At 44.4% G+C, this 16,926-nt stretch overlaps 2 protein-coding genes across 3 annotated transcripts in view; one reads left to right on the top strand and one right to left on the bottom strand.

Annotated features, from left to right (window-relative positions):
- The window catches only part of MAP3K9 (mitogen-activated protein kinase kinase kinase 9), a 129,868-nt gene extending 117,548 nt beyond the window's left edge, over nt 1-12,320 (top strand). The window contains exon 10 of one of the 2 annotated variants that reach the window (XM_089521792.1): nt 12,215-12,320. In XM_089521792.1, coding sequence (XP_089377918.1) covers nt 12,215-12,237 — 23 coding nt within the window. In that variant the 3' untranslated portion in view covers nt 12,238-12,320. Of the gene's footprint in view, nt 1-2,185; nt 2,510-12,214 lie in introns of those variants that run through there. The other variant, XM_089521791.1, reaches the window with a different exon arrangement.
- LOC149314729 (tetratricopeptide repeat protein 9A-like) overlaps nt 1-15,387 on the bottom strand; it is a 54,727-nt gene extending 39,340 nt beyond the window's left edge. Inside the window, exon 1 of the mRNA XM_089521795.1 lies at nt 14,985-15,387. Within this exon, the coding sequence (XP_089377921.1) occupies nt 14,985-15,354 (370 nt within the window). The 5' untranslated portion in view covers nt 15,355-15,387. The remainder of the gene's footprint in view (nt 1-14,984) is intronic.
- Nucleotides 15,388-16,926: the final 1,539 nt, after the last annotated feature.

Genomic DNA, 16,926 nt, shown 5'->3' with positions numbered 1-16,926 from the left:
AGCCTCTGTTTAAAACCCCCCATAGAATGAGATTCCACCATTCTCCAGTGTATTCCACTGTCAAACAGCTCTTACTGCAACTGTACTCTGTTTTGGGCAGGCCCCACCTGGAAAATTGTGTCCAGTTCTGGGCACCACAGTTCAAAAATGACATTGAGAAACTGGAGCGTGTCCAAAGGAGGGTGACTAAAATGGTGAAGGGTCTGGAAACCATGCCCTATGAGAAACTACTTAGAGAGCTGGGGATGTTTAGCCTGGAGAAGAGAAGGCTAAGAGGTGATATGATAGCCCTGTTTAAATATTTGAAAGGAAGTCATATTGAGGAGGGAGCAAGCTTGTTTTCTGCTGCTCCAGAGAACAGGACCCAGAACAATGGATGCAAGCTACAGGAAAAGAGATTCCAACTCTACATTAGGAGGAACTTCCTGACAGTAAGGGCTGTTTGACAGTGAAACACACTCCCTTGGAGTGTAGTGGAATCTCCTTCCTTGGAGGTATTTAAGCAGAGGCTGGATGGCCATCTGTCGGGGATGCTTTGATTGAGAGTTCCTGCATGGCAGAATGGGGTTGGACTGGATGGCCCTTGTGGCCTCTTCCAACTCTATGATTCTAAGTGCTTCCTAATGTTAAGGTGGAATCTCTTTTCCTGTATCTTAAATTCATTACTCCAGGCCCTATTCTCTGGAGCAGAAGGAAACAAGCTTGCTCCATTTTCAATATGACATCCCTTCAAATATTTCAACATGGCAATCATGTCAACCCTTAACCTTCTTTTCTCCAAGCTAAATATATCCAGCTCCCTAAGGCACTCCTTCTAGGGCATGGTTTCCACACCTTTCACCATTTTGGTTGTCCTCTCCTGGACACACTCCAGCTTGTCAACTTCCTTTTTGAATTGTGGTGCCCAGAACTGGATACAGTATATCCAAGTGAGGCCTGAGCAAAGTAGAATAGAGTGGCTCTATTACATCCCATGATCTAGACACTATACTTCTATTGATGCATCCTAGAATCGCATTGGCCTTTTTAGCTGCCGCATCACACTGTTGTTTCATGTTCAACTTGTGGTCGATTAGGACTCCTAGATCCAGCTTGTCAACATCCTTTTTGAATTCTGGTGCCCAGAACTGGTCACAATATTCCAAGTGAGCTCCAGTCAAAGCAGAATAGAATGGTACTATTACTTCCTTCGATCTAGACACTATACTGTTTATATAGTCTAGAATTGCATTGGCTTTCTTAGCTGCCACATCACATTGCTGACTCATGTTCAGTCTGTGGTCTGCTAATCCCTAGATCCCTTTTCCATGTACTGCAATAAAGACAGCTGTCACCCATCCTATATTTCTGCACTGCATTTTTACTTTCACCACAATTCAGAATTTCCCAAGAAAAATCATATCTACATCCAAAGAGCAGGTTGGGGTAGAAGGAAAGAACAGGTAGAAACAAATGTAATTAATGGCATGAGAATGGCATAGGCACATCATTTACAAAGAGTTCAAAAATGGAAATGGATTGTGTTGGTTGTGCCCAATACTAATGTGTTTCTGAAAAACACTGTATAAAGAGATGGCAAAAATCATAACTCAAGATATTTATTTTTCATCAGAACTAGGCTTACTTGCCTCACAACCCAACCCAACCTTATAACCCAATCTTATATCATAAACTCCTGACTTCATTCATGAGTTTGTCAAATCCGTTGGTAATATTGCTAAAGACTGGAAGAATGTATTGGGGTTTTCAGTAGTAGAGGAGAAAATAAATTGTGAAGTCAAAGGCTTTCATGGCCGGCATCCATAATTTTTTGTGGGTTTTTCAGGCTATGTGGCCATGTTCAAGAAGCATTTATTCCCAACGTTTTGCCAGCATCTGTGGCTGGCATCTTCAGAGCATTCTCTGAAGATGCCAGTCACAGATGCTGGCAAAACGTCAGGAATAAACCTTTCTAGAACATGGCCACATTGCCCAAAAACCTCCACAAAAATGATAGAAAATAAATTATTCAATTTTTGGCATTAATTGAAAGGACCATGAAGCTTTTTTTTTTTTTTTTTTTTGGAAATGGCTTCCCTTTATTTCTTATTATAATACAAACTGAAAAACATTTGCTCCTCCAACTAGTCATCCAGGTTTATGGAATGATGGATTGTCACATTATACTTGGTCTTCTTTTGTACAGATTTGTTTAATTCAGCTGCTTTGTTAGTTTTGATCTTCAGATGACTCGGATGATTGTATTCATGTTTTCCATTACAAATTATTGGAGTAAAAAAATAGAATGGAATGGAAAAGTAAGTACTACTTACAAATGAACAATAAACAAAGACAGTATGTTAAAACTATGGAAAATGATCCATGGCTTGTTCGCATTGAAACAAAATGACCATAGACAAAGCCTCTAGATTTTAACCTACTGACCCGGGAAAGTGTTGTTTGATGGCAACATCAGGATTCCATTCTGGTTCCCATCCCCTTTCCCTCTGATTTCACAATTTTACTCTGAATGAGGCAAAAGAAGGTCAAGTCCTTTCCTTGCTAAAAGTCACAGATGGGTGATGAGTCATCCCGAAATCATTACTCAAGCTCTGCTGGCCTTGTAATCATATGCTGAAATGACGGGATTCTGTTTTTCTACGAGGGAGGGATTGGCAGGTTTCATATGTCTGCCCAGCCTCAGCAGTTTCAGGCGGCAGCTGTTTTTCTTCATGGTGGTATGGATCAAAAGGCACCTGGGAGAACTTTCTGTTGGGTGTTGGGGGAAGAGGAGTTAGGTAAATCTTATTCCAAGTGGCCTCCACACAGATGGAGAATCATATGGGACCCTGGGCATGGAATCAATTTATAGCCCTATGATTCCACTTTCACTGATGTGGCAGCATCTCCTGCAATCTATTGCTGGGATTTGCAGTTTAGGGAGGGGGCATTTAGGATACTTAACCAGAGAGCTCTTCTAGTCCCTCACCAAACTATAAAGTCCAGGATTCCACCACATGCAGCCAAAGCAGTTTTAGTGGAATTGTTGTTGTGTGCTTTCAAGTTGTTTCCCACTTATGGTAACCCTAGGCAAACCTATCATGGGTTTTTTTTTTTGCAAGTTTCTTCAGAGGGGGTTTGCCATTGGCATCCTCTATACCAAGAGAGTGTGACTTGCTCAAGGTCACACAGTGAAGTTACATGGCTGAGCTGGGATTCAAACCCTGGTCTTCAGAGTCACAGTCCAATGCTTAAACCACTACACCATGCTGGCTCTCTACATAGTGCTATCATTTGGTAGTGTGAAAGGGCCCATTACTAGCTAAAAATGAGAGGTCCATATTTAGCTGAGGGTATAACCTAAATACCCTAAAAGGTTCCGGATCCCATCAGATCTTGGAAAATAAGTAGAGGTCTGCCTTGGTTAGTATTTGGATGGAAGACTGCTAATGAATACCAGGTGCTGTAGGCTATATTTCAGAGGAAGTAACTGACACAACCACCTCTGAGTATTCCTTGCCTAAGAAAACCTTATGAAACTCACGGGGTCACCATAGGTCAACAGGTGATTTGAAGACACATACACACTACACAAACATATCACACGCACACTATCCTATTAAGGATAGTGCAAAAGAACTGACAAATTTCAAATCCCAAACCAAATCTCATTCACTTGCAAAGATTCAAAGTAAAATATTCTATTTTAACAGATTAATTTTAATCACATTATGTTCAATTCTTTTTTGGGGGGGTTAGATATTGCAGTATTATGTGCTGTATATTGGTGTTGTTTTAACATGTAAGCCGCTTTGATTGCCCTGCAGCAGAAAAGTGGGATACAAATAAAATGTTTTATTTATTTATTCCTGCAGAATGAAGACAGAATTTTCTGAATCATCCAGAGTGAACTGGGGTTTCTCCTGACATTTTTGAGAGGAGATTCAGAGGCAAATGAACAAACAGGCAACCTGTCTGTAAAAATAGCAACATTTCACCCAAGCTTTTCAACTAAGGAAATAATAATACTAACAACAAATAAGAGTTTCTTCCCAAAGAGAACCTCTGTGATCTATGCCAATATTTTCCCCCATAGGGCTAGCAATTTTTTCTAGAAATGCACAACACACTAAATGCACAATTTTAGGCTGAATCAATAAAAGTATAGTGTCTAGAGATCAAGAGAAGTAATAGTGCCACCGTATTCTGCTCTGGTCAGGCCCTACCTGGAGCGTGTCCAAAGGAGGGCGACTAAAATGGTGAAAGGTCTGGAAACCTTGCCCTATGAGGAACGACTTAGAGAGCTGGGGATGTTTAGCCTGGAGAAGAGAAGGCTAAGAGGTGATATGATAGCCCTGTTTAAATATTTGAAAGGATGTCATATTGAGGAGGGAGCAAGCTTGTTTTCTGCTGCTCCAGAGAACAGGACCCGGAACAATGGATGCAAGCTACAGGAAAAAAGATTCCACCTCAACATTAGGAGGAACTTCCTGACAGTAAGGGCTGTTCGACAGTGGAACACACTCCCTCGGAGAGTGGTGGAGTCTCCTTCCTTGGAGGTCTTTAAGCAGAGGCTAGATGGCCATCTGCTGGGGATGCTTTGATTTGGATTTCCTGCATGGCAGGGGGTTGGACTGGATGGCCCGTGCGGTCTCTTCCAACTCTATGATTCTATGATATGATTCTATTATTTTGCATGAAAAAAAGCAGCCATTAAATTACATTTGGAATACTATACGCCGTCAAAAGATAAGACCTTTAACATGTTCCGCTGAGATCCACTGGGGGTTCAGTAGATGACCTCATTTGTCCATTGATGGTACAGTTCAAAAACATGGCTATGTTAGTCTGGGGAATCAGAATGCAAAGGGATCTTGTAGTACCTTTGAGACTAGCTGAAAGAAAGAAGCTGGTAGGATGAGCTTTTGTAGATTTCAGTCTACTTCCTCGGATGCATGCATCTTTTAGTCTCAAAGGTGCTACAAGATCCCTTTGCACTCGTATGTCCATATTTAGCTATGGGGCCTAGCTAGATGCTTCCTCTGATCCCCTATAATCTCCACCAGCCATGGGATGACTATTCAGTCGGGGTATCGCAGCAAAACTGAGTCGGAGGAAGGGGCGTTGGTCATTATGGAGCATGGAGAAGTGTACCAACCTCCACCATGACCAAGACAAAACAAACAAGGCCCATGCACATATGCAGGTGAAGGGTGGACTTATGTTTTCATATGTCAGTAACAGGATGCAGGCTGATACATCCAAACTATGATAGACTTATTTTAGTCATGTTGGCTTCTGGGAGAATTAAAGTTTCATTTGTTCTCAGACCCATTTATTTGCCTCTTTAGTGATAGAGTCAGTCCTCTGTATCTGTGGATTTGTTATCCATGGATTCAACCATCCATGGCATGAAAATATTTTAGAAATATACAAGTTCCAAAAACAAATCTTGATTTTGCCATTTTAAATAAATAACACCATTTTACTATGCCATTGTATTTAATGATTTTCTCCCTGTTAGTTTTCTGCACCATCCAATTTTCTGCACCATCCAGGTTTCATTTCCAAGCACAGAAATTGGAAATGCTATGGCATGGATGATCCTAACTATTCTATGATATATCTTTACACTTGTACCTATAGCCATATAAATGGTCTACACAACAGACCCAGCTGTAGTAGATTGTTTTCCAGATTACAAAGGCAGAAACCAAACCAAACCAAAGCTTGCAGTCAGTGCACACACTACTCCTTGTGGCTCATGACATGTAAAATAACTTCCTTATACAGTGGTCCTGTCATGGCCAGCCACAAGTAGGACTAGGAGGACGAGGAGAAGAACTCGGCTCCTCAGGTACAGGAGGAACCTGAGGCTGTGCCAGGCCCCAGTTCTGCCCTGCTAGGTCCCAGTTCTGTTCTCCCAGCCCCACTGGATTTGGCTCAGTTGGATCCCTAGCTCTGTTGGATCTTCTCCAGTGGAGCCTGGGGTTCAGCAGCCCAGCCTTGCCCCAGTAGAAGTGCCAGACTTGGGAGACATAGAGCAGCAGAGCATTGAGGTTCCTACCTTCAGCCAGAGGAGATCAGAAAGAGCGTGCCTTTGGTGTTCCAAGAGGCTTGCTGAGAAACGCTCATTAGCCACCCTGCAGCTGTGATAAGGGAGCTGGATATAAGACACCTGGCAGACACTGAGCTCTTTTTCTGAGTCTATTGGTTCTCATTAATGGACGCTGCTGGATCTGACTCCTGGCTTCCTAGACCTTTGGCTGCCTTTGAATCCTTGACCTCGGACCAGACACATTGACCAACCCTCTGGCACTCTTGACCTCAGACTGGACTGGTAGTATTGTTCTCTGTAATCCTGAACTTTAGACTGGCTAGTGGCTTATTCTGTTCGGACGTCATTTGACATTGTTGCTTGAGGAACTGTTTCTTGGCAGCTTGGCGTGGTTTCCTTTTGCCGAGCAGAGTCTTATCAGCCGTGTGAGTGTGTGTTGGCAGCATTCCCGGACAGGTCCCTTGTTATCTGCTGGAGTTTTGGTTTCATGACCCCCCGTGGATAATAAAATCTGTGGATGCTTGAGTCCCATTAATTACAAAGGCATAGTAAAATGGTGTCCCTTATATAAAATGGAAAATCAAGGTTTGTTATTTGGAATTTTTACTTTTTTGGAATATTTTCAAACCACGAATGCTTGAATCCATGGATAAAAAATGCACGGATAAGGATGGCCGGCTGTACTATTCATTCTCAAAAAACAGAGTAGTGTGTGTATGGGAAAGGGGGGTTAGGTAACAGGTCTTCTCATTTTACAGATAAGAAAACTGAGGTTAAGAGAAAATGCTCGTTCTGAAAAGAAAATCTATAACTTACTTAGACTCTCAATCGAGATCTCTGTCAGTCCTATGTTCTCCATCAGTATACCAATGCCTTCATGGGAACATAGGATCTTGGATCTTCTTTCTGTATGATAGTAGTCATTGGACAGTAGCAAGAAGGCAGGACTACTTGTCCAAGCCCTATGCCATAAATTCAGAGCACTATTGTTGTAATTTGCCTCCATGTCGTTTCTCATTTATGGTGAATCTAAAGTTAACTTATCATGGGGTTTTCTTGGCAATATTTGTTCATGGTAAATTGCCTTCCTCTGGGGCACAGAGAGTGTGACTTGCCCAAGGTCACCTAGTGAGTTTCTATGGCTAAGTAGAGATTTGAACCCTAGTAGGGATTGGACCTCTGGTCCCTCAGTGTTCTAGGCTAACTCTCAAACCATAATACCATGCTGGCCTCCATGGGGGGAGTTATATTCTTGGATTATAAACCCCAGTATTTTCCAGCCAGAATGCCCACTGAAAGATTCTTGGAACTTTAGTAAGCTCTGCCCAAAAGTGTAATCACCATCACACCGCATTGCCAAAAAGGAACAACCAAGCGGGACAATGGAGCCATTGTGGTGTAGTGATTTGAGCATTAGGCTACAACCTTGGAGACCAGGGTCCAAATCACCACTGAGCCAAGAAAATCCATTGGGTGACCCTGAGCAAGTCACACAGAGGAAGGCAATGGCAAACGCGCTCTGAACAAATATTGCCAAGAAAACCTCAGGAAAGTTTACCTTTGGGTGGAAATTACTTGAAGGCTCACAGCAACAGGGAGTATAAGCTACTGTTGGCACCAATGGAAGCCTTCAGAAAGCATAGAACTGCAGTGTTACTGAGAAAAAAGAAATGATGATGGCAGACATCCAGCCCCAGGCCATTACTTCCCCTTCCAGTGCTTTAAGCATTAGCTTCTTAAGTCTTTCTCTCATCTCTCTTCTCCCAGACACCATCTTTATAAAGCTGTCAGACTAAAATGGACATTGGAACTAGAAATAAGGTGGAGGCATGTTTGCTTGTTTGATGCTGCACCCTCCATTCCAATATGTGATGCCTTTTCTTAAAGCACCTAGAGACATTACCAAAGAGAGCTGTTGTTATGTTTAGGTCAGTGTGGTACCATTTCTTTTGTAATATTTGTTGTTTTGTGCCTTCAAATTTTTTCTGACTTATGGCGATCCTAAGGCACATGGGATTTTCTTGGCAAAGTTTGTTCAGAAGGGGTGTGCCTTTGACTTCCTCTGAGGCTGAGAGAATGTGACATGCCCAAGGTCACCCAGTGGGTTTCTGTGGCTGTGTGTGAATTCCAAACCTATAGACATAGTCCAATGATCAAACCACCACCCCACACTGACTCTCTTTATTTACCACACAACTATTTCTGTCCAGCTCTTCTGCCTGATGACAGGCTCCACGGCAGCTGGCAACAAGCCTTGTAACCCAGATGGCCACACAAGTATTAAAAGGGGCTGATGGGTTACATCCATGCCTAGAGAGTCCACAGCACATGAGGCAAATATTGTTGGTTTGACCTACAAAAGAAAAATTATGCCAGGTTGCTTTGATGGATGCTAATTTAGTCCCTTTAGCTTTACTGTATATCATCAACATTCCACTGATTTGTCCTTCCTTCTAAGGTTAATTACGCTGTCCCGTCAGAGGCTGAATCTAATAAACAGATTACTGGCATGTACAGTATGTAGTATACACACAGTGTGTCACAACTATAGTGCCAGCTTGTTGTTATGATTCATTGTGTTACGCTGACATTGCAAGGTAAGATGGGGATGTTGAGCTAAGCAGAGGGGAAGCTTGGTACCACTGCACTCTGAGGTGTCATGACCAATAGATGTAGAAAGCTGTGCCATGGCACAGAAATAGGGGAACAGAGAAGAAAAAGGAAAACCCATGGAGAGGATAGAGCAGGTCATGGCAAACAACAGGCCAAGTCAGGACATCACATGACTTGAAAAGCATCCAGACATTCAGGAAATCATGTATGTCCACATAAGCCTATGTATCTGCTACACAGTGGTAAGTACTAGAATGTGATGTGTATTATTGAAAAACACACAAAACCTGTTCTGCTTGGCTTGCACACAAAAGCTTGCAATGCCGGTAAATGACTACATTGTGCATCAGCACAACTACCCCAAGATGCAAAGGACATCAAGAGAAAATGCAAGAAATGCATTTTGCCCTTATGGCAGTAAAATCCAGAAAGGGAACGATGAGGAAATATCTCCATATACAATAAGGGCTAATATTGTGATGCAAAACAGTCCCAAGCACACTGAGCAGAGGCCATGACTGCCATCCAAAAAAGCTTGTGTGGCTACTAGATAGCTCTCTGAGTCTTTCAAACATCTTACCCTCCCTGATTCATTTAACTGGCACCTCAAGATTGATGGCTGTGCAAATATTTCCAGTTAGCAATACATCTATTTTTCAAAACCAAGGAGCACTTCAATCCTGACTGAATTATTAATGTTATAGCACTGATGATCTACAAGGTACCTTATAAGCATGAAGTGTAATGGGAAATTGAAATAAATCTGTGAGAACAGAGCTTGCTTCTTTTATTTTTCCTGAAATAGACAGAATTACACTTTGATAAGAAGACTGGTGCTGGAACATATAGATATGCAAGACTGAGCAGCAGGGGAGAAAATGATCCATGCCATTTGAAATGTTCTCTTCAAATGTTATGTTAGAGGGGAAATAGTGTATATTTGATAAATCAAATATTTGTTGTGTTCTTAAGAGAGGCTAAATGGTGGTTTTGGATGCTCTTTGATTGAAGCAAGTCAAACCATTTTCATTCTTACAAGGTAAGGAGAGTTTCATGTTGTATGTTTATCACTGCTTGACTGCAAGATTAAGAGATCACTTAGGCACATGATAGAGCCACTGCTGACCAAAATACCACACCATCCGACAACACTAGGACATAATGTATTCCAAAAAGAGATGGCTCATGAGATCAACAATAAGAAAAGGAGCATCAAATGATGTATCTATGTGTGAAGCATACTTGGTTGGACCCGACTTGAAGGCATGCCCTAGCAAACAGCAGACCAGCAAGATGCAAAAGCATCCCTGCTTCTTTGCTTTCTCACATCTCCACAAGTGCAACTCTTTGGCTTGGGAGAATTGGACATGCTTTTCTGTGAGAAATTCTGCTTTCTTTTGGAGTTTTTCTGGGCAAGAGAAAAAAAAAACCACAAGAGAAGGTGTGCCCTGCTCCTTCTCTACCATGTCAGAGGGGTGCCCTGGCCTGTGTGTCACAAAAAAGTTGGAAAGGAAGAATGGGCACAGGCAGAGCAAATCAGGTTGCTGCATAAGGAAAGTGGTTCACAAAACATTGTGTTGTCTTTTTCTCGCAGGGTAGGATACATTCTACCTGACAGACTTTCTGAGCTGTGCCTCTGTCCTCATGGCTTAGGGGAGTGGACCATAACACTGACATTAGCACTACTCAAAAGTGAGATGTGGTAATTTTAACAACATATTGTTTTGTCGTACCATAGGTCAGTGCTACTTAAACTGGTGGTTCATGGAAAACCTACTGGCTGGCAATCACTGCAAGTTTCCAGGAAAGAAAGAAATTGCTGTAGCGAATGGGCACAAATATGTTATTGGTCCTTAGCAAACATGGAGCGGGGGACAGTGCAATTGCTAGTCCCTCAGATCAGACATGAGATGCACTACCACAGTTTATTATAATGTTATGCCTTACTTCAGTATTGGGGAACCTCTCTCCACCCCACTGAAGGTCACACTGTCTTAGGAGAAAATGGCCAGGAACTATATATACCTGCAGTGGATAGTTTGGAGCTGGTGGTGTTTGCATCTTATATATTTTTTAAAAATCCACACATTTACATGACCCATCCATTCTCCCTCCCTCCCTCCTCCCTGCTTCTCTCTCTCTCACACAAATACACACTCCTGTGCACATATGGTCCCCTATGTCATATATAGATATCTCATATTTCTAGTAACCAGTTAAGAAGCACAAAAGGAAGGAAGGATTGGCTGGAAGGAGAGGTTTAAACAGAAAACTGAATCTTAAAATAGACATACTTGGATCCAGAGGTGGGCATATTGAGAGCAACATGTTCAATTGGATTTAAATCAGTCATTGTTCTGTTGGTTTCAGCACAATTACTCCATGGATGGACGAAACTCACAGCAACTGCTGTCATTTCTATGGAGTTTTCTTTTCTGCACTTCTGTATACTAATGTCCTTTATGATTCTTGTATATTCATAGATTATTTCTAATTAAATAAGTAATTAAAAACCTGACAAAGAGGCAGAACAAGGAAAAGAAACTTGCATGTGCTGTTGCTTAAGTAATTCTTTCCTCACTGCACCATCTTGCACAGAGAGAGACAGAGATTTAGAGAGATTCAGAAAGAGAGAGAGGCATACACAATAGAGTTGAGTTTTTCCCTTTTGGGGGAAGCTTTCTCTCAGACCTACATGTCATGCAAAGACTAGAGCAAGAGAAATGTGAAGTGCCATCATTCAGTATATGCCCCTCTACACCATTTTGCCTTCCCATGGTAAATGTACTGAAATAGATGACAATGTCAAATGCACGGAAATGATGGGGAAAGGATATAAGAGCATCCATTCCAGCCTTCCTCAAAGTGGTGCCCTTCAGGTGTTTGGGGTTACAATTCTCATTACCCCTGACTACTGCCTACAATGGCTGTGGTTGATGGGAATTGTGATTCAAAACACAATGGAAGGCATGGCATCAGATGGGTGATTTTTTTGATACAGCAATTTTACTGAGCATTCAAAATGCTTTGCTTGTATTATCTCAGTAATCCAAACAACAACTCTATAAGGTAGTAGTAGCTTGAGTGTTGGACTATGAATCTGAAAACAAGTGTTCGACCATGGAAACCTACTGAGTGACCTTGGGCAAGTCACACTCTCTCAGCCTCAGAGGAAGGCAAAGGCAAAACTCCTTCTGAACAAATCTTACTAAGAAAACCCCATGATAGGTTCACCTTACAGTCGCTGTAAGTCAGAAGGCACACCACCACGACCACCACAACAACAACAACAAGGTAGTATCTTTTCAAATCAAACAGAGAGGCACAGAGAAATGAAAAAAGACTGAGAGAGACTCACTCAAAGCTCCCTTTATGACTGTTTAATAACCATTGTATTGTCCTAGTAGCAATCTACTCATGGTGACGACAAGCAAAACGGGGAGTGATGCTTGTGGAAACTTTGGAGTTTTTAAATTTCACAAGACTCTTCATCATATGTTGCCAGTTTATTGTTTGCTTTGAACAACATTAACATTTAATTGGTTATTTTTCTCACCCTTCCAGGCTTGGCCGTCTCTTCCTACTGAAGCCTCCCATCCACCTTGCTTGTAAGTGTATGTACAATACAAAAACAAAACAAAACACATTCTGTTGACATGAGCAGCTTTTGGCAGCCACTGAACCTGGAACAGACAACTCGCTCCTATAAGATCTCTCCTGATAAACCACAGAACTAAAGTTGTGGTGAAACAATTGCAGGAAACAGGCAGAGGGAAACGGTTGCTGCATCAGCTTGGAGGATTGAAAGCGTGGGCAGGTGTTGAGGGGAGAGCAGCATAACCTTGGAAAACAGTGTGTGAACTGTAATCTTTGGAGAAGCAAAGGGTGCCACCATCACATTAGCTGCCATCCAGAATGACATGTTCCTATTTACATCCCTCTTGAAAGACACCAATAACCAGATATATTGTCTGTCCTAATGCCTTATGGATTATGGCCGTTGTGTTTTATTCATCCTAATGAGCTTGAACGACAAGAATACTGCTAGACAGGATGACCATGCTTATTATTGTTTTATGCTCTGAGGCAAATACGAGGAACGCTGAACCCACTCTTCCTTTTCCCCTTCTTCCTTAATATCATTATGGAAATATTTCAACCCACCCATCCCCACCCATAATGGAGTTTCTTTCCAATTCCTGTCCTTCTCCAAAAAAACCTCCTGCCTTTACCCACCCCTACAGAAATTAAGCCTAAGCAGGTGAGGCTTGGTTAGTACTTGGGTGGGGGACCAACAAGGAATACCAGGTGCTGTAGGCTATGGTTCAGAGGAAGACAGTGGGAAACCAAGTATTTCTTGCCTAAGAAAACCCATGAAATTGATGAGATCATCACAAGTTAACAGGCAACATGAAGGCGCACGCACACACAGTGTGCAACTTTAATCTAGGGAAGCAGGAGATGCTGCCACAACTACTTTGCACCTTCTGTTGATGTCACCATTGATGCTCCTCTGAGGTTACTTGGAGGAAAGTAACTCCCAGTCCCTAATGGCATTTCTCCTCTTCTGTGCAACTCCCATGTGTGTAAATGCGTTTGTGGTGCCACAGGGACTGCATATTTTCCATTAGTGACAAACCCTGGGGGGAGTCTAAGTGTCATGATGAAAACAACACTAGACCCTCCCAGCATTTTCAAGACAAGCCATCACAGTTTTGTGGACTGTGGCCCACTTTAACAAATGCAAGAATTGATATTGTCAGTTGATATCTGACTATCCATTTGCTGACTAAGGACACCAACTCATGGACTGGATACGTTCTGCTCTGTCCATGCAAGGTTATGCTTGGCGAAATCTGTCAGCCTCTATGGGGCCACAAGATGTGTGTGTGTTGCTCTCTCTCTCTCTGTTCTCCTCTTATTTTTTTGGCCCACTGTAATTTCCTCTGTTGCTTTTGTTTAGACTGCAAACTCTTTGGAGACAGAGACTTGACATCCATGTCCATCATTGGTTAACATATTTACTGTCCTTTTAACAAAAGGAAATCTCTGAGGTACAACATAAATGGGGCCATTGCAATAGGTCCAGATAATACTAAGCCTGATGACATGGAAGGTAGATCTCTGGGAGTAAAGAGAGTGTAGCTGCTGCTGCTGCTGCACTTGTCTGTCTGGGATAAATCTCCAGAAATAACCTTGGAGTATTTTTACAACCTGACGTAGCGGTTTGAGTGTTGGACTAGGGGACCAAGTTTGGATTCCCCACTTGGCCACTAAACCCTGCATGACCTTGGGAGAGTCATACTCTCTCAGCCTCTGGGGAAGACAAGGGAAGCCTCCTCTGAACAAACCTTGCCAAGAAAACTCCATGCTAAGTCCAAATGACTTGAAGTTACACACAACAAGAGCAACATTTCTACCCACTGAAATGGCCAGCAAATCACTACAGTTCATTAGAATCAGGATTCCAGTCCCATCTTGGCGAAAAACAGGGCACCTCTGCCCTTCTTTCTGCCCTTTGGAAACATTAGGGAAGCGTCCACACTGCAGAAATAATCCGGTTTAGCACCACTTCGACTGCCGTAGCTCAAGGCTAGGGAATTCTGGGAACTGCAGTTTGTGGTGGCACTACAAGTGGTGCCAAATTGGGTTATTTCTGCAGTGTGGATGCAGCCTAGTAGGAAGAGCCTCCTTCCTGGCTGCTGTTGGGAGAGTGGAGCAGCCTCCCCGGGAAAGCCAGGGGCTACTCTCCTTCCTGAGAGGCTTTCACCTTTTCCTTGGAAAGGGGTGAGATTAAGGCGAGCCTTCTTGGCTCAAGGACCCAGAGCAGCAGGAGGAGGCCTTGGACTGGCCCTTGGAAGCCGGGCCCAAGGCGCTGGGAGAGGGCAGATCGGGTGCCTCCTTCTGCCGCCCTTTGCCTCTCCAGGCGGAGTGGATTTGGCCAGGGGGGGGCAAGGTGGGCAAGCTTGGCCAGAGCTCCCATGCCTGGAAAGCCCCCGAGGGAAGGGACATACTCAAAGAAATGACAGTCCTTGCCCTGGATAGGGAAACCATACTTCTTCACTGAGAATCACTGGAAAAGATTGGAGATGTTCCCCACGTTTCCCTAGAGACAAGTAATGGCCCATCTCCCCCTCTGAGCAAGGACTCCCCAATCTCTCCCTCTGGGCTTCAACCTATCCCTAGAGAGAAAGAAAGATCCTCCCATATCTATCTATCCCCCTCTGGGAAAGCATGCTCCGTCCAGGGTCTCCCTCTGGGCAAGTATTCCCCAACCTTCCCCATAGGCAAGCGTGCTTCATGCTCCCCTGTGCCCCTCTCCTCCTGCCCTGACCTGCCAGGCTGTTGTAGCAGTCGACCTCGGTGCTCTCCAGGAGCTGCCTCTGGGCCTGGCTGAGGCGGGCTGGGGCTGGGGGCTGGCCTTCCTCCTCCTCCTCCTCCTCCTCCTCCTCCTCCTGCTCGGGGGCCAGGAGCAGCCCCTTCATCTCCAGAAGCGCCCGGTGGTACTTGCCGATGGCTTCGCGGAATTTCTTCTCCTTGTAGCACTGCGCCCCTTGGCTCTTGAACTCCAGCGCCCGGCGGAGCAGCTCCGGGGGCTCCGGGCCAGAAGGGGGGCCCGAGGCAGAGGCAGAGGGAGACCGGCGGCAGCAGCAGGAGGAGGAGGAGGAGGGCCCGGGCCCCGGCGCCTCCCTCGGACCCTCCATGCCAGCGCCAGCGCCAGCGCCACACAGACAGACAGACAGACAGACAGCAAGGGCGCCTCCTCTTCTCCTCTTCGCACTGGCAGAGAAGGAGGAGGAGGAGGAGGAGGAGGAGGAGGAGGGCAAGGTGGCCCAGCCCCCGCCTCCCTCCCTCCCTCCCTCCCTCTCTCTCCTCCTCCTCCTCTGACTGGAGCCCCTCCCGGCCCCGGCCCCAGCCTCCCCCCCAGGACCCGGAGGGATCCCCCCAGGCCCTCCATTGAGCAGCACTCAGAAGCAAGGCTTGGGGCTCCTCTGCACAGGGTTGGGAGCTCAGCGGGGCCAACCTTAGTCCTCCTTTCCCAGCACACGTCCTCCATTTCAGCCTCCCTGTCCAGAGGGGGTTCCAAAAGGAACCCCTCCATTTCGAGTAGGACCAAGCAGCATGGGCTTGTATTTATAGCAGCGTTTTTAGCTCAGGGTGACTAGACTTGGTCCTCCTTTTCCAGGACCTGTCCTCCCTTTCAACCTTTTGTCCAGGAGGAGGTCCAAAACGTCCTCCATTTTGAGCAGGACTGTGAAGCATGCATTTATATGTAGAGGAGTATTTGATTTGAGAATGTCCTCCTTGCCTGGCCAACTTGGGAGAAGAGGGTGGGCCTTTGGGGTCTGGATTGCCCCCCTCATTTAGGCCATTCTAATACTAATAATAGTCATAATAATAATTTATATTTATATCCCGCCTCTTCCCATAGGCTAGAGGCAGCTTACAATCACAATACAATACAATAATAAAATCCAATACAATTCTAATAAATCCATACAGTATAAATACCCCCCTCCCTTCTAACCTGGCCTCCAGAGTCATAGTCCCAACATTCAAAGCACTACACTACGCTGGCTCCCCTATGGCCCAAAGCTCCACAATGCCAGGTCTCTTCTCAGATTTTCCCTCAGCTGTGCAAAAAGCCGGAGGGCCCATATGAAGGAGACACTTAGCTTCTGTCCAGTCATCCAGGCGCCCTGTGTCATAGAATCATAGAATCATAGAATCGTAGAGTTGGAAGAGACCACTAGGGCCATCCAGTCCAACCCCCTGCCATGCAGGAAATCCAAATCAAAGCATCCCTGACAGATGGCCATCCAGCCTCTGTTTAAAGACCTCTAAGGAAGGAGACTCTATCACCCTCCGAGGGAGTGCATTCCACTGTCGAACAGCCCTTACTGTCAGGAAGTTCCTCCTAATGTTCAGGTGGAATCTCTTTTCCTGTAGCTTGCATCCATTGTTCCGGGTCCTGTTCTCTGGAGCAGCAGAAAACAAGCTTGCTCCCTCCTCAATATGACATCCTTTCAAATATTTAAAAAGGGCTATCATATCACCTCTTAACCTTCTCCAGGCTAAACATCCCCAGCTCCCTAAGTCGTTCCTTGTAGGACATGGTTTCCAGACCCTTCACCATTTTTGTCGCCCTCCTTTGGACACACACCAGTTTCTCAATGTCCTTTTTAAATTGTGGTGCCCAGAACTGGACACAATATTCTAGGTGGGGCCTGACCAGAGCAGAATACAGTGGCACTATTACTTCTCTTGATCTAGAC

This window comes from Sceloporus occidentalis, unplaced genomic scaffold, assembly GCF_023333645.1.
Source record: "Sceloporus occidentalis isolate IW3139 unplaced genomic scaffold, rSceOcc1.0.p SCAF_4, whole genome shotgun sequence".
In the NCBI taxonomy this organism is placed as follows: Eukaryota; Metazoa; Chordata; class Lepidosauria; order Squamata; family Phrynosomatidae; genus Sceloporus; species Sceloporus occidentalis.
Note: the sequence above shows the minus strand (reverse complement) of the source record. Positions and strands in the feature narration are given on the sequence as shown.